The sequence below is a fragment of the Zosterops lateralis genome (genome assembly GCF_965231275.1).
Source record: "Zosterops lateralis genome assembly, chromosome: 5".
Lineage (NCBI taxonomy): Eukaryota > Metazoa > Chordata > Aves > Passeriformes > Zosteropidae > Zosterops > Zosterops lateralis.
The window spans coordinates 69,139,604-69,161,434 of NC_139766.1; the positions used below are offsets into that span (position 1 = coordinate 69,139,604).

Sequence of the window (21,831 nt, forward strand, 5' to 3'; positions counted from 1 at the left end):
ATTATTATTTCATACACGAATTTTTACCCCAAATTTATCACAGTCCCCCGCCTAATAATTCATCAAATTAAAAATTCGTTTCTTTGATTTACTTTGACCTCAGTTCCAATTGAGATCATACTCTTCCCAGTCCTCCTGAGAGGATTCATCACCTGGTTCATTTTACTCTCAGGGTCCATCTGCTGCCCGTTCCTGAGAGAAAACACAAACCAACAGAGTGTCAGTTTATGCGGTGCTTTATTTGAGGCCCCGGGGACCTGAGGACTAATGTCTCAAAGTCAGCGTCCCAAGTTGGTTACAAAAGATGCTCATCTTTTATATCTTTGTTACAAGTCTTACTTCATCAGCCTACGTGCAGTCTCCTACGTATTTTACTTTATTCATCTTACAGGTAACCTTTCTAAAGGCTATAAATTTTGCACGCTTGCTCTAGCTAAAATAAAGGTTAATTCTCTAAGCTTAACTCCCACCATAGAAAACATTTTATTGGTAACCATGTAATCATATTTCACAAGTAATTTGTATACCTATATGTACTACATGCTCTACTAAGTCCTTTAAACGTTGTTCCTTACATCAGCAGATTCTCAGGCCTCATTTCTCAGGTTTGGTTCCCATGGGCCTGCACAGGGATCAACTCCTTAGCCTAACTACTGCTAACGGAGGCCTTATGGCAACACATCCCTTCCTCATTCCTTGAAAAACAAAAGGTCTGATCAAACTGCAAACATACACAGTTATCACCCGGAGGCAATAAGTCAAAAACGATGGGTTCAGTATCAAAGGAACCTATTTCCTCGTGTTTGAGATTCTTCCCTTCCCAATACAATTTTCCACCCATGTTACATATTTTCAGTTTCGTTTTGTCGTAGCACAGGGGATTCACCTTGTAGTAGGCAAGGAAAGTAGATTGCCTTTTTCCTCCCACCCATACAGTTTTGTTACATTGCTGACATGTTTGCACCGGGTAAGGAATTTCGAGTTCGTGCCTTTGTCTAATGAGTGAGCAGGATCCCTGAACAGCCCGCCCTTAGGACTTGCCCCTGAGCGTTGGCACCGGACCCTTTCTTCCAATTCACAAAGGTGAAATCGAGTGCCATTAGCCCAACAATCACTCAACTGCCTTTCCAGAGGACAATCCATTATCTGCCCCGTTTCTGGAGCTGTTAAGCACCATTCACGCTTCGCGGGAGGATTCTCCCCCAGGAGCGCCCCTGGAAGGGCCCCCTTGGTCTAGCACACGGCTAGACTCAGGACTGTCAGGATTCCCCACCGAAATACCCCTCTGCCTTGCCCTTCGCCCGTATGTGAACATACGGCGGGGTAAACCATCTTCTCGGCAGCAAGGGTATGCTTCAGGGGCCCGTGTGTTCCTGATGGCAAACCTTCTCTTGTAGGTTGCCCACCGGGATAATTTGATTGTATCCCCTCGGCAAGGTACTTTGATGGTCCTCCGGCACTCAACTGCTAAAGGCTCTGCTTTAGCGTCCAATTTTCTCTTTATTCCCTTTTTGAAAATTTGGTACCACTCAGGAGAGTCTAATTCCAAAAGTCCGGCCCGAGTGGCAAGTATTAAGAGACAGTCTGTGTTATCCTGCTCCTCAACTAGACAGTTAGTACACAAACTTCTAGGTCGATTCCCTCCCCAACAATGGGTGACCCAAACCTGTTTACAGTATACACACTCAAAATGAATGAAAGGAAAACATTCACAATCTGGGGTATTGCAACTTATCTGACTGGTCATCTAGGTTGATGCCTGAGTTTGATTTTGAGTTCTCCGGGAGGAGTGGTGACCTTCCAGTCCGAGGCTTTTGGGTCCTCAATCTTTTTCACCCTTGACGAATGAGCCCAACCCTTCTCAGCGGTTCGAACTGCGGTGTCAGTGGTGAGCAGCACCAGGAACGGTCCTTCCCACTGCGGGGCGAGAGGAATTTCTTTCCAAGTTCTGATTAACACTTTGTCTCCCGGCTGAATCTGATGGATTGCAAATCGGAGAGGCGCACTTTGGGGCATGAGTCCACGCCTTCGAAGCTCCTGTAAATTTTTGTTTAGAGTGATGAGATAAGGTTGCAATTGCACATCCTCGACTCGGGGATGTCCCACCGGCATTCCATGTTTGTATGGCATCCCATACAACATTTCAAAGGGGGATAGCCCCGTATCAGAGTGGGGCATGGTTCTCACATTCAACAAAGCAAGGGGAAGGCATTTTACCCAACACATTTTCGTTTCCAGCATGAGTTTTGCCAATTGTGATTTTTAAAGTCTGATTCATTCTCTCTACTTGTCCTGAACTTTGAGGGTGCCAGGGGGTGTGATATTGCCATCTAATTCCCAAGGCCTCAGTTAATTTGTTTTATGATTTTTGAGGTGAAATGAGTCCCTTGGTCTGAATCTATGCAATCCACGATTCCATACCTGGGGACTATTTCTTCCAGTAACACTTTGGAAACTGTTTGAGCCGTGGCTTTTGCCCTTGGGTATGCCTCTACCCAGTGCGTCAATTTGTCCACTATAACCAATAAGTACCTATATCTTCCGACCTTTGGTAATTCAGAGAAATCCACCTGGATCCTTTCAAACGGCCGGTACGAAAGAGGATGACCTCCAAAAGCCGCTTGTCTGGATCTGGACCGGTTCACTTTCTGGCAAGTCACGCACCCCTGTACCTCTTGTTTTGCCAATTCAAAGATTCCCTTGCACCCAAAGAACTTCCGAAACTGGTCAGCCAATGCCCGTGTTCCCCAGTGGGTCTGTTCGTGCAGACGTCTCAGGATCCCTCTGGCCGCACTTTTCGGGACCAATTCCCTCCCGTCCGGCAATTTCCATTTCCCCATCTCCAATGCCCCTCCCATCTCCTTGAATCCTTCAATGTCCTTTTCTGAGGGACATATTTGGATCTCGGAGTCCTCCTCCCCGACCACCTCGGGGACGCTCACCCTGAGCAACGCTGCCCTTTTTGCCTCCTGATCAGCCAGGTTATTACCGCACGTTTGAAATTGCAATCCGGTCTGATGCCCTTTCACATGCACCACCGCAATTTCTTTTGGTTCCCTGATTGCCTCCAAGATTTGTCGAATCATCTCCCCGTGTACCAAAGCTTTCCCCTTCGTGTTTATCAAACCTCTCTCTTCCCAAATCTTCCCGAAAGTGTGAACCACCCCAAAAGCATACCGAGAATCGGTGAATATGGTCCCCCTTTTTCCCTTCAACCTTTTGAGAGCCCTTAGGAGAGCATAAAGCTCACAAGCCTGGGCCGACCATTCGGGTCTCAGGGGGCCCGATTCCACCACTTTTCCCGTTCTGCCGTCCACCACTGCGTACCCTGATTTTCTTTTTCCTTCCACTATTCTCGCCGACCCATCCACAAACCATTTTTCTCCCCCTTCCAATTCCTGGTCCTCCAAATCTGGTCTTACTTTTGTCTGGAGTTCCACGATCTCAGCACAATCATGCAGCAGTTCCTCGGAGGGGGTCTCCAAACATGAACTGTGCAGGGTTCTGTGCCGAGGTGGTTTTTAACTCCAATCCCGGGGAGCTGATCAGAATGGCTTCATATTTCAGAAGCCTGGAGTCGGTCAACCACTTTTCTGCCTTTTGTTGTAGAATGTTTCTCACATTGTGAGGGGTGTAAACTATCAGAGAGGCTCCAAAGGTGATTTTCCTCGCCTCTTCCACCAGGAGTGCCACTGCGACTATGGCCTGCAAGCATGCAGGCCATCCCCGACTCACGGGATCCAGGATTTTAGATAAAAATCCTATAGGTTTCCTTTTGCTGGCCCATTCCTGAGTCAGGACTCCCTGTGCAGTTTGCCCACTGACATCTACAAACAATTGGAACTCTTTACTCACATCTGGAAGGGTCAGTACTGGGGCTGTCATGAGGACCTCTTTCAATTTTTGGAAATCCAATTCATCCTGCTCAGTCCACTTCACCCTGTTGGTGTTCAATCTTTCATACAGAAATTTCACCTTTTCACTGAAACCCTCAATCCATTGTCTGCAGTATCCCAGGAGCCCTAACACTTGGCGTATTTGCCTTTTAGTTTTTGGAGCGGGCAATGCTATGATTCCCGCGACCCTCTCAGGGTCCAATTTCTTTTTCCCTTGGGACAGCCAATGACCCAAATATTTCACTTCGGGCTCCTTGAACTGCAGTTTGGATTTTGAAACTTTCAGACCCTTAGCTCCAATAAAATTCAGCAATTCCACAGTACATTCCCTCACACCTTCCTCAGAAGATCCAGCTATTAGCAGATCATCCACATACTGCAACAGTTTTGTCCCTGCCTTCGGGGTAAATTGAGTCAAGAGGTGTTCCAGAGCCTGCCCAAAGAGATTAGGGGATTCCACAAATCCTTGGGGAAGCACTGTCCATCTCAACTGCTGTTTTCTGTTGGTATTGGGGTCCTCCCACTGAAAAGCAAAGTAATCTCTGCTTTTCTCATCCAAGGGGCAAGTCCAAAATGCATCCTTCAGGTCAATGACACTATACCACACATCCTCGGGCGTGAGCCGATTCAATAAAGTATATGGATTGGCCACTACCGGAAATCTAGTCCTGGTTTGAGCGTTCACTGCCCTCAAATCCTGAACTAGCCGATAACTTCCATCTGCCTTTTTCACAGCCAGTATAGGGGTGTTATGGGGGGACATGCATGGCTCTATTGTTCCTCCCTCCAAAAGGTCATCGATTACTGGTTTCAATCCCTTTCTCCCTTCTAGGGGAATGGGATACTGTTTGACCCATATAGGGTCCTCGGGGTTCTCGATTATGATGTGAATGGGGTCTATTTCTAGCTTCCCCACCTCCCCTTTAGAGTGCCATACCTCTGGATTGATGTCTGCCTCGTCCTTCTCGGTGAGCTTAAACATTTTCACCACTAGATTGGAACTTTTTACAACTATGCTAATTCCAAGAGCGATAATCATATCTCTCCCTAGCAAGTTGTAATCAGCTTCCTCCACCACCAACAAATTCCCCAAGCAGACTTTATTTTCTGATTCAATTTCCACGCTTTCTATCACTGGCACTCTAAAAGGATCCCCTTTTGCACCCACCACCACAACTTCCTCCTCACTGACCGTGTACCCCTTCGGTAAATGCTGCAAAGTACTCCTTTCTGCCCCGGTATCCACCAGAAAAACGGTCTCTTGACGCTGGGGACCTACTTTCAATTTTACCAGGGGCTCGTTAGATGTCCTGGTCCCCAAGGTGAAGAGCCCCTGACAGCCCTAATCCTCCTGAAAAATCTTTTCATTTTTCATCCTTTTCTTGCAATCCCTCCAAAGGTGTCCTGCCTTCTTGCAATAGTAGCACTCAGGCAGTTCCCTTCTTGTGTCTGGGGTCACCTTGCGGGGGACTTGGGGCTTTCGGGGTAACGTTTTATACTTACCCGAAGCCTGCTCCTGTCTCTGGACCTCCCTCACTGCTGCTACCAAGACCTTAGCTTGAACTTTCTGTTTTTCATCCTCCCTCCTCAAGTACACTTTCTGGGCTTCCCTCAGCAATTCTTGCAAGCTTTTGTCTTGCCAGCCATCTATCTTTTCCAACTGTCTTCGAATGTCCTCCCAGGATTTCGCTACAAACTGTGTCATGAGCAGCACTTCCCCCACAGGGGAATTAGGGTCTGTCCCAGAATATATCTGCAGACTTCGCCTCAATCGCTCAATCCATTCAGTGGGGGACTCCTCTTTCCCCTGACATTCATTGAAAGCTTTACTGATGTTCTGACCCCTTGGGACAGCTTCCTGATTTCCCTGGATTATGATATTTCTCAGGTCTACCATGCTCCTTCTTCCGTCCTCCGTCTGTGCATTCCAACTCGGGCTAGAGCTGGGCCACTTTTGATCCCCAGGTGTCCCTTGTGAGTTTCTCCTGTCCCAGTCTCTGATACCCGCCTGTTTTATCATCTCTCTTTCCTCATTGTTGAACAGAGACCTCAGGATTGCCATCAGGTCTTCATATGTATAAATGCTGCTCCCTAAGAACTCATCCAATCTATCTGCCACACCAAAAGGATCATTCAACAATCGCCCCATTTCCTTTTGAACGCTCTTACATCCCCTGTGTTGAGAGGTACATTCACAAACCCAATGACCCTGGGGGCCGTTGGTACTTCCCTCAGTGGAAGTAAATTGTGTCCCTCATTCTCACTCTCTCCCCATTCATCACTCATCATCCTTGCTTTCAAGTGGGTTCTGCTAGCAGGGGGAGAACTGGTAGCAGTGGGTTGTCTCCCTTTCCCAGACTGCGGGGGTGGAACTGCCGCCTGTGCGGCAGAGGGGAGTCTCTCCTCCGCTCGGACCAACCCTGGTTGCAGCGGAAAAGGTGAACAAGAGTGCTCCCAAGCTTGTGCAGACGGGATCTCAGAAGGGGCTCCCGCGGCCATGGCATCTATCGACGGGGGCGCCGCCGATGGACCCAGGCCGGACGGAAGAGGCAAGGGTGGGGGGGGGGGGAAGTGGCAGCAAGGGAACTGCCAGTGGGGACAATGGATGGGAGGCATGGCTCCCCACCTGGGATGCCTGTGCCCCCAAAAGCTGGTTTGGAGGGTCCAAAGGAGCCGTGGGCACCACTTGCTCTGGAGAGGGTGGGGAATTCAACCCATTGTAGGGAGGTGGGAGGTGATCAAGGGGGTCCCAGGGCTCGGTCCCAGTTCCGGGCCGCCCTTTCTGTTTCATCGGGAACAAACCCGCTCGGGTGTTTAGCCAAAGCTGGGCGTATTCCCTCTCCTCGAGGTCCGAGGGGCTCTTGCTTTCACATAGCGATTCAACTCACTACATGTCCAACTTTCAAATGATCCCATTACTGGCCACATAAGGTGGTTCCTCAATTCTTCACCACCCCACACATCCATGCAATAGTAAATCATTCTTTCCTTGGATTTCTCTTTTCTCTGTGGACAATCTCCCTAATGTTCCAACATCCACCCCAAGGGACTGTTTCGAGGGATTTTCATGGTTCCCTTTCCCTTACCAGAGGGGGGTTTTTTTGAAGTCTTTTTCTGGGGCTTACTCTTTTTCTGTCCCATGTTTCGCGAATTTCCTTACCAAATCTTCAAAATTCCCTGCAAGTTGACTTTTCTGCCTGTGCGTTGTGTCTTTGGTTCTTTTCAGGAGATGGGGGCTTTTTCAATCACTCACCCCTCCAGCGAGCTGTGCCGGGGGTTCCCGATCGGTTCTCAATCCTTTTGGATTCTCTTTGGACCCTTACCTTGGTCCGCTGGCAAAAAGGGTTTACCAATTCCCGAGCTCAATAGGACGTACCCTTCCCCTTTTTGCCCACTCCGTGATCGGTCCCCGAGACTTTCCTAGTCCTGGTTTTGACGAGCGATGTGAGAGACTTTCACACGAAATCGCTTCCTTCACGGCCGACCGTTCCCCTCGCGGGAAAGACAGAAATGCGACCTTGAAGTCCACACTTGCTTCGTGATCAGATCACGTCTCACACACTCGCCTGATCACCTGCTCAACCAGCAGTACTTACAGCTCCTTTTCCTGCGTGGATGTCTTCCTGCACTTAGACATTTTACGAGCAATTGCAAGCCGCGGCTTTTCCAAAGGCCCTTTGCCTTCCTGAGCTCTCTTTGCCCCCGGATCCATTCTTTCCCCTGTCCTAATTTGTGGTTTTCTCGTTCCTAAATTTGGTTTGGAGGTTCGGATGGAGCCGCGGGGTCTCCTCACTCACCAGGCTGCCGAAATCGGCAGGGGTACCCTCCTGGATCGCAGGTCCCCGCAGCTTCCTCCAAATCTGAGTCACGGCACCAAATCTGTTATAAATGCAATGGCAAATATCGGATTAATAAAAGACAATTTATTAATAACAGAATATCGAACACCAGAAAAATGAGAAAACCACAAAGTAGGAGAATATCAGTGCCGTGCTGGGTGGACAGGGGTCCGCACACCAGGGTGCAAGACGCCCAAATCCACGCCGGTCCAGCTTTCAGTCCACCCTTTTATAGGATTTTTCTGCCCTTAGGCAGTCCAGGTGTCCAGGGCGGGCTGAATAGTCCGAATTTCTTTTCAATGGTCTTCCCGGATCTTGTCAAGTCCTGTTGTTCCATTCCGGGAAGTTTCTTTTCTTATGTCAATTTCACAGGTCAGTCTTATGTTGATTTCAGTTTGCATGTTGTGCCAGGGCATTGATGAAATCTGCATCGTTGTCAAGAAGGATTTTCTCCTTGCATTGGCGAGGAAGTGATTCTTATGAAGGTTGGCCAGAGTCTTTGTCTAGTCTGATGATTCTTATCCTGTTTCACAACTGAAGCCGTGCAGGCTGAGGGGGGGAACGGTTTGCTTTACACTTTATTAACATTGCTCTTATTATACATTGGATTATTATTTCATACACAAATTTTTACCCCAAATTTATCACAGTCCACTACAGGTGACTCTTCCATGCAGATTCTCAGTTTTTCCATATAGTTACACTCCTCCATATCTGCTTTTTAAAAGGGAACACGGGGTCACTGACAGCCAATCACAGTTCCATCCAAAAGCATGAAACACGATATCACTCCTGGAAGTTTAAAACACAGGAGGAGGAAGCAGCACAGCCTTGTGTTACCTGAGGGAGTGTAGGGCTTTTCCATCCTTCAGAGTCTGAGCAGCTGGCTCCAACCCAGCCTTCCTAATCCTCATCCACTTTGTCTCTGTGTACACAAAGTGTTACCTGACTTCCCTCTGTATCTGATTCCCTGGCAGCAAAGCAGCTCCTCAGCCTACCTGTTCTGCCAGTTCTCCCTGCCTGCCTCTCCAAACAATCACACTGTCTTTCCCAGTCTTTCCCTGCAGCTCCAGAGTGACAAGTTTAGCAGAGGTAAAACCACCACAGGCAGTGTCTGAGGGCAGAAACTGCAATCCAGGAAATGTGTGGAGATGATTTCATACACACTCCCCACACAGCCCAGAGTTCAGATTATACCTCATCTAAAATGCAGCACCTGAACCACACACACACAAGATGCAGAAGCCTCAGCTCTCTCTCCTGATCTGTTCCTATGGTGTTATACTCCTTGGCAAAGCAGAAAATCTCTGAGACACAAATGTGAGACTGAACAGAACACAAGGCTAAATTACCACAGCAATTCTGACATTTCTCCACACTGCAGTTTTCAGTAACAGCTCCTAATGAAGGCTAGAACATTTTTCCATCTGAATAGTCTGTATTAGGATAGGCTTCGAAGGTCCTAAAAAGTCCTATGAGATAATTTAGCAGATTTTTGTTTCTCTCGTTTTCCTTATAAAGAAACACCCTGGTATGCACTGGATATTTCATTAAAACTTCTATTCAGTTCAGTCATTTATTGGAAAGATAATAATAAACAGTAATTGTTCACACTGCTCTCTCTTGTGAACTTTACTTCGCATTTGCTAACAATGACTGTGCACTGATAAGCTGCTAATCACACCTCTTGTATGAGAGCCTTTCATATCTGCCACCATAAGGAGGACAACAAATTTCATCAGAAATTAACTTTTGTTTTCTTGGCACAGAAAAACCATTTTTTTCCTCTCTGAGCTCAAAATAAACTATAATTCTTTTGTCAGGGACACACACACATTAGTCCTTGGGGGAAAAAAATCATCTCATGATGAAAAAGCAGAACAGTAATTTTAAGAAATGCTGATAAATAATTCTCCTTTTGATTGCTTGCCAATTTGGATTACATCAGCAAATACCTTAAGTTACCCTGAAACAACATTTTGTAAAGTATATATTTTGAGTAAAATAATTCACAGTCATGTAAGTCTTACTTATGTGGGAGTGGAAATTAATTTACTGTGAAACTGAGCTGTTAAAAAAAAAAGCAAATAGCTAATTTCTTTAGTAATCTCCAAAAGAACAACAGCTGGAACTGGAAAAGTATCCCTGTCTCTCCTGTATCCTGTAAAGTCACAGAATGCTTCCAAAAAATAGCATTTAACAGACTAAGACTATTCAGCTTGAGAGGAAAGCTGCCAAATAAGAGTGAAAGTATATAAAAATTCCATAACATCTAAGACGGCATAGGAAAAAAAAAGTAACTATCCACTGTTATACCAGAACTAGGAAATCAAGTGAAATTAAGGAGTGTCTATAAGAAAAACAGAAGCATATTTCAACATAATTAAAGTGGTGGAACTCATTACCACAGAATGCTGCAAATGACAACTATAAAAACAAAAAAATAAGTTGGATATATTCAGAACAACAGCAAAGATAAGAAAATTATCTTTTTTATTAATTTATCCTCAGGCACTACATGATGATCCCATCAGATAAATAGATTGTTCAATTTTCTGTTTTCTACTTAAATATTTTCAGCATCATGCTTCCTTTCAAACCTGTCCCACTTTCATAATTAATTATGTAATATTTCATGTATATGATATGATACCATTAATTTTATTGAACAATAATGTAAATGCATGATTCTGCTTTACACACACCTAAGCCCATACCCCGAGTTTGGCATGAAACACATACAAGTCTCTAAATAATTAGTCCTTAAACCTTTCAAATAGCATCAGACTCCAAGGACTTTTCTGGTATTTCATCCTACCACTCTTATTTGTGGCATTATCTTAAGCACAGGAGCTCTCTTAGGCAGAAAAAGAAAGGCAGTTCGCACCACTTTCCTCACACCTTGCCATTTTATTACAAGACATGAAGCCCAAAGAGGAGATCAGATTAGTAAATCAGTAACAGGAAGCAAATGGCAGGAATCCACTTAATCTACCTGGATGGCTGCCAGGTTCTTCTGCTCCTGGGAGGGAGCCTCATGGACAAAGCGCAGCCAGTTGGAATGACGCGGGTTGCTGGCATCCAGGATGTAAAGGACTTCGCCTTTGCTCCCACGGACCTGAAACATCCAGAAAAAAAAAATTAAATCCACACCACAAGCAAAATCAAAAAAACCTAATATGTCCAGGTTTTGTCCATTCAGTGAAAAAAAAAACCTCTTTAACAAAAAAATTGTGCCCACAAGATACATCCATCCTCATATCTAGACCTTTTGGCTACCATTAAAGATCCATAAAATTCATGATGTCAATGATGTTGACAGAATTCCAGCCTGCACTGAAAAAAGGAAGATAATAGAAATAAAAACTTAATATTAACTAAGTCATTCTTCTCCCTCAAAACATAAAGACATACTGCTGTAAAAATACATCTGTCACTGCCAAAAAAAAAATCCCTGTTTGTTTCATTTTAAATAATAGACCACTTGAATCTCCACTGATCCAGACAATAGAGAGCCAGGCAAAAAGGTCACACAGCCACACTATTATTCCATGTGATTTATTTATATAATGAATGGATTTTATTTTCCATCTGTCAACAAGAAGTATCCAGGGCAGGTATTTCCTAAGAGCTAGGGAATTTGGCTATGTAAGATCAAAATTAGATTGTCTTTGTGGCTTTGTATATAAATTGCTCACATTCTTGCTGTATTTATTTCTAATAGAATGCAATATCATATTTCTTCAGTGTGACTGCTTCAATTACCTAAACGTTTAGGGTATTATTAAAAAGACAAAAATTGTATTCCATTACAATAATAGCTGGTGTCAGCACGTTGTTCTCAGATTAAGAAAAAAAAAGAATTACTGTACTTCTGCAAACAAATAAGGATCTTCAAAATTCATTACTGCTCTTCTGAAGGAAAAAGGACACATCATGAAAAAGTACCAACATTCAAACTTTAAAAGCTCTTACTTTCCAACACATGGATGAACTACAGTGAAAGTGTCAAACCTACACATTGAAATGCATCTGGAAACAATATTGTATGACACTAAGCACTAATGGTTTCCCAGAGAGGCCGTGGATGGATGTCCCATCCCTGGGAGTGCTCATGGGGCCCTGAGCAACCTGGTCTGAGTGGCAGCCCTGTCCAGGCAGGGGGGCTGGAACTGGATGGTCTTTAAGGTGCTTTCCAACCCAAACCATTCTGTGACACTGGAATAATCACCCAACTCTACAGAGGCTTTGTGCTTTAGCTACCAAAGCACAAGCTATAGGAGCCCACCATGCAGATCCTATAAAGGCTTCCACCAGATATTGAGTTTGAATGAAAAGCAACCCAGGTCCTATTATAAAAACTATACATTACACTAGCTAGCTTTTAATCAATTTTTCCTTATTTGCTTGATCCTTAAATTACAGAAGAATAATTTATATTTGCCTCAGTGATACACAGTTATCTCAGTTATGCTTTCAGAGTCTTTGCCAATCCATAAAGAGATGCCAAACACGAAACAGAGCTTTAACACATAAGGAAACTATCAATAAAGGAATATGATAAATCCCTTAAAAACATTCTGTATTTTCTACCGCTTTTTTCACCTCATAAAGAAAGAGTGCCTCATTGAATGTACAGATGTGAGGACGAAAAGTCAAGAAAAAGTGCAAAAACACCATCCTTAGCATGGACTAGACTGGTGACATGAATCAATCTCTTTCTGGTTGCACGAATAGGGAGTTTCCTCAACAAACTGATGGCAGTGGATCCCACTTAAAACCAACACCTAAAATGCATACAACATATCCAGATTATGTACTTCAGACTGAGGTGCCCAAGAATTATCTTCTCGAGAATCAACACAAAAGGCGTCACTGAACAAACTCAGTCAAATGCCTTCAATGTAAGATGAAACAAGTGACATTCACTGTCACCAGACGGGGTGAGGTTCCACCTCAAAGCCAACCAGCACAATTTGAGTGATGCCACATTAACAAGCACCAGAAGAGGTCAGGAGCAGAAGAGGTCAGAAACAGATGTGTCCCTGATCAACATATAAGCTCCCCATATGAAACCCTACACAGGCCTAAGTAACACCTAAGCTGTGGCAATGCCCACCAGCAAGAGGCACAACTCCATCTGGCAGCCTTTTATGCTGCAATGAAATGATCCCCACATTCTCAAAATACATCCAAATTTGTCACTTATGCTACTTCAAAATCCTCACAAGTGTACTGCAAATTCCATACCATGCACACCTGGTGAGAGAAGAACAAAACTTCACTGCAAGTAAGCAGATGGCCACTTTTGGTGAAGGCAGTAAAGTCACTGCCTGCTTTCTGGAAACCATTTCCTAAACATTTCTAAATCGAAAAAATCTATATTCATCAAACAATCATGTAGAGAGAAGTACTGGTTGCTGCATTGCTTCTTTTTTGATTAGCTGAAAATATGATATTTATTGTAGTATAAAACAGCTAGATGCAATACTTCTGCATCCTGAGTTCAGAGCTCACTGCAGACTAGAAACTCACATTTTAACATTGCTGGAAAAAGCATTAAAATAAAATAACTTCAGCAAAAGAAACCTGATGCAGCAACTGCTGACCTGCTTACTCAGTAAGAAGTTTGGGAGAGACACAGCATGTGACGTTTTCCTTCAGCCAAAACATACAGCAAGTTTTCCATGCTAATGAAGCTCCTTCTGGTGCAAGACATTACCTGGCCCTGCCAGGGACAGAAGGGTACAGGAAGCTAACTCCCAGACTCCTGCAAACATGTTGCGGAGCTTTCAGGAGCAGAGCTGAACTTCCCTTTCTCTGGAAGGATACCCAAATCTCCCTAAGCAAACTGTGTGATCTTCTGCAGTAAGTTCAGACTGGAATACAAACACCTCAGCCTAGAAACACACTTTCCAACATCTTAAATACATCCCATAACTGAGGATGGGAGGTTAACACTGTTACTTTCAGGAGTAGATCCTTCTCATCACCAAAACCAAAAGATCATTAATAGGCCTCCTCCAGGAGTCACTAAAATTAATATAGTCATACATTTAGCATGGAAAAAGATGACTAAAACAAGTTTTAACAGAGTTGATTATAACAACATTAATAACTACTCTGGACACCTATCTATCCCATTTGAGAATAATTTACTAAAATTGAAATTCCAGGGCACGGACTTGCAGCTGAGATAGCGCGCCAATTTCTGATTTGTGTAAAAGCCCAGATCATTTAAGAAATTAGAATAACAAAAGCATTTCTGAAAATTAAACAAAGACTCGCCCAAAAACATTTAAAAGCAAACAGTTTTCAATGTAAACAGTATTTGAGGAACAATGATTGGGAAGGTAGTCTTCACACAGAAAAAATAAGTTAATTTCATTTTCTTGTATAAATAAACACAAACATTGGCTCCCATTGAAAAACTGATTTCTGATCTCTTTGGTTTTAATGTAACAATGAAGAAAACATGATCCTGGCAGATAGACAGAAACCCAACCTGAAATATGTAACACTCAGCATTACATGGAGGATTATGTTCCATCCAACCCTGACCAACATTTCTTCATGGTATGTCAGAGCATTTGAAGAAGGACAAAATTTTTCCAGCCCTCCCTGCTTCGACTTTTGCCAAAGTCATCACCAGAAGTATATGCCTGCCACAATCCAATAGGAGTGAAATGAATTCCCCTTTCTTGGTTGAGGATCATGAAAAGGAACTGAACATACATAAATGAACTGATATCTTCCCTTCACAAAAGCACATCAGAGCCTCCAGAGCAAAAACATCTGTGAACTTTTAATACCTGAAGATTATTCCCTGCTTGCCTTTAAGCACTTGCTTCTCCAGCAAATACACACAGTTCAAAGCTGCTATGCCAAGTTTACCAATACACACAAAGAAGTGTATTGTAACTTGGTGAGTGGGATGCTAAGAGTTAGAACAGAACTCTCAATTCATCACCAGCACAACACTCAGAGAGCTGAGGGATACACAGAGGTGTGTTTTTAACAGAAAGAAAGAGAAAGCACAGAGCCATTTGGACATTTCCTTGGCTTTTTATCATCACTCTTAACTAAATGGTTGCCACAGGTTTGTTCAGGGTTTTGTGGTTTTTTTTTCCTTTCACACCATTCATAAATAAAATATTTCAGCCTGTAGCTCTTTACAAAGATAACAGTGAGATCAAAGATGCTTCCCACCGGCTGGAATCTTCCACTTCCCTGGAATCCGTTGAATGAGCAAGTATAAACCTTTGATTTCTTCACAACTATGCACGTTACAGGCAGAGTGATGGCGTTCTGCTCTATTCCATTAAAAGAGAAACTCTAACATCTTCAAGATTTTACTGAACAAAACACTGGGCTCAATAAACCTTTTGGGTGCCACTTTTTTCCCTGAGACCAAAAGAAAACACAATGTGCGCAATTCCATCTCAATATGATGCCTTAAAGATGCCAACTCACAGTGCTGGTCTTGGAGAGAAAGGAATGGCTTGATCAAAACAGACCACATCATAGAGCACTGCTCCGCACAGCTAGAAATGCACATGGCAAACTTCCTCACAGGAAAACATCCCATAAAAGTGAAGCCTGGATCCCAGGCATCACATGCCAAGGAAAGAAATGTTGCACTAATGCCCATTTTTTTTTTTTCTTTGACTTACAAAAAGCCACTCCTCCTTGAGCCTTCTTTCTGAAGGTGGTTTTTCCATAAACACTTTTTTTTTTTTTGACTGCCATCAGACTGAAGTCAGGCTTTAGTGTGCCTCCCTCCAATAGCCTTCAAATTAATTATTTTTAATATCTTTGGTACAGCTGACTACACACAAACTTGGCCAGTTTCTGTGCATGCCTCCCACATGCTCTGGAATAACCATTGACTTGGGCAGTTCAAGTCTAACTTTCTGCATTCCTGGTCTCAATTTTCAACTTCAGACTACTCCCAGCACGATTTAAATTATATTATAAAAGCTCACATTCAGATCAACTTCAGTAAACATGAACAACTTGGGTTAAAACATTCAGGAAGTCATAAAATTTGGTATGCAGGAATCTTTTCAAGGCTCTCAAAACTAGGTTACAGTAAGATACTATGAAATGATTTTAAAACAGCTCATAAAACTCTCATTTTCTGATTTGCTGTCAACAGGGTCACATTAGTGTCACCAATAAATACATGCATTTGCCTTTTCTTTTCTGTCCTGCAGAAACAGATAAATCTCATTTAAGCATGAGCAGTGAGGAATCTGGAAAATCATAAAGCTTTCCAACAAACCTAAAGGCCTTCTCATTGCTGTAATCCACCCACTGTTTTTTCTGAAAACCTTGTTCTAGCACAAGCATTTCACTGACTAAAAACGAGCAGCAGAAACACCAGGAAGAGCCAAGTGAGGCAGGGCATATTAACACATACTGAGCTCAGCAAACATCTGTAATAAAGGCACGTTGTGTTGCTCTGTTTCCAGCTGGGAACTGAGAGGATGAAACTGGTTGCTCTGAGTACAGTAACCCAAAAGGGAAAGGGGAACAAATTGTCCACACCTCTTCTCTGGGAAAGGGCGTTTGGGGCACAGCCTTAGATTAAAACAGACAGAAGAAAGGGGAAGGGAGAAAACAGGGCTTCACAGGCTGGAGTTACCACTCACCTAGGAATACTTCACCACTCATGATATTTCTGAGTTTGAGTAAAAAGAGTTGGGCTTTTAACACTCTCTCAGCCATCATTCTAGTGTATGGAATCTATCTGTAGCTCTGCTAAGGCTGCATCAATACTCTGCTCTCCCCATAAGCTGCTCAGTGATGTTAATGCCAGAGATTTTTTCAAATAAACATGTATTTTTTGTGGTAAATGCACTGATAGTGCTTTAAGCCAGATGTCAAATATAAGCTTTTTTTGCACAGTGCAATAACAGTCCTCCTTCCACCCCTAACCACGGAAAGGTAAAAAAGTAAGAAATGAGTCTTCTCCTCAGTGTAAAAGAGGACTAAGTGTGCATTCAATAGAAACTGCTTGACTGAGGGAAAAAAAATAAATATAATAAAATAAAAAAAAAAAAAAAAAAAAAAAATTAAAAAAAAGAAATTCTGCTCCAAGAACTACAGCAGCAAATAAAGATCACAAAGACAGAACAGAGGCACCAGAAAGAAGGCATTTTTAACAAGTTGGAAATGTTGTTATTGCCAGTGTTTTTCAGTCAGTGTAATCTCAACTGGTAAACTCACATTTTACTTCAGGTGCAACAGGAGCTAGGATGGGTTATGTACCTAATTACAAGAACTGGTGTATAAACTGCTGTTCCTGCCTAATGCATATAATAAATAAAAAGATGCCCACAGCACCAGGCTTCTGTTTTGCTTAAGACCTCACACCTGCTCACTGCATTGAAAACTGCTAAAATTTAAAAACTTTGCTTGTATAATTTGCCAAATCCCAATGGAAATGTCATACCAGGAAATTCTTATTACAGCAGAAGGAAACCATAAGCTGGTACCTGTACATCAGCATAAATCAGTATCTCTGAAACTTACAATCAGTTTCCCAATTCAAATTATTTTATTTTTTCTAATTATTTTCACATGTTTTAATGTTTTTTCACAGTGTTAATATATTTGCATTTGGCTTGACTTGCTGTTTTTTCACACTTCATTGATTAGAAACCATCGTTTGCTTTTCCTTTAGATTAAAAGAAGTCAATCCTCCTCCACCCAGGCAGCATAATTTAAAAGAACTAAATCTCACTACAGGACCATTAAGCTATGAAACAAAACAGAAGGGATTTGTTACAGTAAAACTTAATTCTGAGAACACTTTTTGCAGGGTGTGATGATGTCACTTGACTCACCTCCCACATGAGCCTGCAATCCGTGTTCTCATCCAGTTCCTGCGGCATTCGCTTCTCCCCTGCAAAGGGGCCAAACTTTTCACCCTACGGAAGAATTAGAAAAGAAAAAGAATCAGTAGAGGGGGGAAAAAAGAAAAAGGCTAGTGAATCACCACACTCCAGCAGAGGAGTCATTTTTAGCTTCAAACAGAAAAGGAGAGTTTTCCTTTATTGCCCTACTATATGCCAAGAAGGGGCACATCCTTGAGGGTTCAACTTGAAGCTCATTCCCATTCTTCTCATACTTTGAAGAATTTCATAAAACCACACCTTCCCTCTGCATGCTTATTTCTCCTTTGGGAAGCAGGTTTTTTTTTCTTTACCTTAAATAAGGCTGAAATTTACAAGGCAAATTTCTTACATTTCTTCTAAAATTTTCAGGAAGCACCTTGCAACAGGCATCCAACTAAAACAAAGACCTTGGCAAGCACCATGTTTACATTAGATTTATTTGTGAGATTATTTACAACACTGCTTTTTGAAGTGCCACAAATCAAAGGGCTGAATAGCAGGGCTTGATCATACAGAGAGATCTGTTGAAAAATGTAAGGGAGTATGCATGTGCTTATGAATTAATTTGAGCCTTCATAAACAAAATTAAAATGTTCTACCACCTGCTAGTCACAACAACCCACTGTGAAAGCATCCATTGATATGTTCTTCCAAAAGTATTTGGAGTCAGGGTTTTATTTCCTGCACAGATGTCACAGGAGCAGCAGGGCAAAATAATTAAATAGGACTTTCTTCTCCCACAGGCCCAACTTTCCCCCCCACACACACTGCCTTGTCCCTATTTGCAGGGACAGGCCCTAAAACCTGGAGCGTAGGATGCCGTGTTCCTTTGATGCCTGAAACAGAGACTGGACAGAGCTAAAAAATAAAGCAGGTATTTATTGAAAGGCCGACAGGACAGGAGGCTGGCACCAGGGCTACACCCAAGGTGGAATAAGAATGGCCACAAAACGGCTGACAGGTCACCAGACCTCACGTTTTTGTACATTTTAGTCCATTTGCATATTGGGGTTTAATTGTCTAATTGCAGCTTCAGGTTGTGAGGTCTCATCCTTCTTGTTTTTCTCTCCAGCCCACCATCGTTTGTGCTGTTGGGCTGGAAGTTGTCCTTGGTCCTCAGCAGGAAAAGGATTTGTTTTCTTTCCCTGCTCTGTGAAGAGAGCTCACCAGCACTCAACATGAGGCTCAGAGCTACACCTGGGCAGCACAGAACCTGAAAATATGAAAGCTAAAGCTTAAGGCATCACCTTCAGGCAGCATTCAGATACAAAAGCACTTATACTTTCAAGCATTAGAGAATTTAAGTGTATACTGAAAAGCAGTCTTGGTGTTTCTTTTAAGAACAACAGCAGTTTGGTTAAAAAAAATTAATCTTGTCCACATATCCCTTCCTCCAGGCACATTCCATATTCCCAGCAATAGCCTGCTATGTGCTTTCCTTCTTTCTTAGTTTTTACAGATTGCCCACAGGTAAAGAGAAAAAAGTGGAATGGAAAACAGGACTGTTCCTCCTGGAAACAGGAAAACAATTCAAAAACAAACAAACAACTTGTATTTAAAATTAAACCTGAAGTGGTAAGAAACAAAGGAAAAGAAAACTGGCATTACAGAATGAGGCAACAGAACTGAGGGACAAATTTTTAAATGTGCACAAAAAACCATTTCACTACAAGGAAGAGCAAAGCAGAAGATAAAAACACAAGAACAGCAGAAGTCAGCAACTGGAGCCCAGAGTGACAAAGGAGCCAGCCAGGGGCAGTGACAGTAAAAACTGGCACTCTGAGGCTTCCTATCCTTACTTCTCACTGATTTCCACACACCCTTCATCATTTTGCTGATAAATAATGTCAGAGTTCTTCCCCTGCCAGTTTTTCAAATCCTGGGATTTAAGACTCAGCCTGAAACTTCCTCCTTCTCTTGCCTCATCAGCAAAGAAGGTGGAAATAGGTGAATACAGCTCTTCGTGTGCAGCCTCTACAATGTTAATTTCACTGAAGCCCACAGCACCGCTGGGATGAAGCACAGGAACAGCTCAGAACAAGAAACACCACACACCATTCCCATCTCAGTACTCCAAACCAGAAAACCTTTCCTGCAATACATTCTAGTATTCAAGATCTTCTGGAAGCTACAAAAGCAACAAATCCACCTCTGAACACAAAGTAAACAACATCACATAAGGTGCAGGTGATGCAGATTTCTAAGCACTTTTTATGGCTTCTCAAATTTTGGAGGGAAACCAAAACCTGATGTCTTGGTTCATGGGGATAAGTGTAATTATTTGTTTAGCCTTTCAGAAGATTTTCTCCATATATATATATATATATACATACACACACACATTATTTCTGGTTAATAAACATGCTGTTATATGCCAACATATATTAATCAAAAACATACTGAAAACCTCAACTTCCCCTCTGCTCAACACAGGTGAGGCATACAACACAGTCTGAAGGCAGAGAAACCATTCAGTACATAAAAGCACATTTTTCCAACGCTGAAAAAGCTGTTTCCAACAGCTGCTTCCAAAAAAGCAGCAGTGAGTAATCTTAGAGCTGCAGCAAAACACTGAAAAACGCAATGGCTCTCTGATGATTACACCAAGAGCCTCAGGATGTAGGTGCTCTGCAGCCTAAGGCCAGCCCACGGAAAACAGAAGGTACACGGGAATCATGGCTTTGTTAAGGTAACAAAACAAGAAGTTTCCAAGTTTTCTGACTACAAAGTCATGAAAGCCCCTGAAGGTGCACAAGCAGATGGCAGGCAGCAGAAGGTCAGAATGCATTATTATTACCAAAACTTTGCTAACAGCAGAATTTTCAGAGGCCTCCACAACACTTGGAAAAGCTGGTACTGCAATTTCTGACTATAAGACCATCCGGTTTTTTTCCTTTTACTTTCAGTTCAGACAACTGCAATTGTGTGACAGAAACAGAGAGAAAAGTGCAGTATCTCCTACCCAGCGGCTCAGGTCTTACCTCACAATAAAGTGTCATATTCAACACCTCCTCCCAATCCCAAAACTCCATGGGATTAATTTAACAGCTATAAGCTACTCTTTATCACAGCCACGAAGTGTGGTACCTCTGCCTCATTACTAGAAAGGGGAACAAGTTAAGAGCACTTCAGCTGTGAATTTTCTTTCCATGGAAGAGTAACACAGAGTCTGTCTGTCTGATGGACACACCTGTGTCATCCACACATCCACCCTTCTCCCAACAGAGAACATGGCACTTAGGTCCCCAATAAATTTTAGGAGTATGTTTTAATAAACCACAGAGCAGCTCGAGAGTTGGTTTCTCTGCCTGCTCTTCTGACCAGGGCTTTGCACACCACTGCTGCCTGTGGACAGAGGACCCACTGCCAAAGGACAGGTCTGTAACAAAACACTGACATCAGACACTCCTAATACAAACAGATCCTACTGCCTCTGTTTTTACCTTCTGCAGTCCTCACGGAGTACACACTGCACTGGCAACACTTTTTCGAGGTGCTTGCACAGCTCTGACCTCACACACTTCACCTGTATGAAGCTGATAAATAATGTAGAATAATTCAGGCAGGAAAATGCTCTATTTGTCCCCAGCATGAAGCTCAAATGGTTCAATTGTCACCAGCGTAAAGGACAGAAGCTCAGAGCCCCACGGCTCTCAACTGGGCTGATTCTCATGAGTTTCACTCCAGAGCTCACTCAGAGGCCAGGGATTAACAAATGCTAATACTGTACAACCTTCCTTGCTGTGTGAACACACAAAATTTTCACATCAAACTTAAGTAAAGAAGTTTTAAAGAATCAAACCAAACGATATAAAATTGTTCCCCTTCCAACCTCCCCCCTCAACATGCAGGGACACCTTAAAAACGTGACACCTCCACCCCATCTTGCCTAAGTTCTGAGAAAATTAAGAAAAAAAAAAATCAGAGCCAAAACGAGGACTAAGATGGAAAGGGAAACGTACAGAACAAAGTGTATACTAATGATGGGTTCATACTTTCGGTATGCCTTTATATGTGTCCCAACAAGCCACCTGGACAGTCTCAGCTGGAATTTCATACGATCAAGAGCCTCGCATTATGAGGTGTGAAGAGGCATCACCTGGTCGGGGTATGAGACTCGGTTCGGCTGAACAACACCGTTCAGGGGCCTGGCTTTACTATGCCGAAAAAAGGGATTAAAGCATGGCCCCGCTT

General features: G+C 43.0%; 1 protein-coding gene across 2 annotated transcripts in view; it reads right to left on the reverse strand.

The window, feature by feature from the left end:
• Positions 1-21,831, reverse strand: part of PRDM5 (PR/SET domain 5) — a 68,288-nt gene that overhangs the window by 45,800 nt on the left and 657 nt on the right. For both annotated transcript variants that reach the window (XM_083862333.1, XM_083862334.1), the window contains exons 2-3: positions 17,587-17,670; positions 10,731-10,853 (exon numbers count right to left, since the gene is read on the reverse strand). In XM_083862333.1, coding sequence (XP_083718459.1) covers positions 10,731-10,853; positions 17,587-17,670 — 207 coding nt within the window. The remainder of the gene's footprint in view (positions 1-10,730; positions 10,854-17,586; positions 17,671-21,831) is intronic.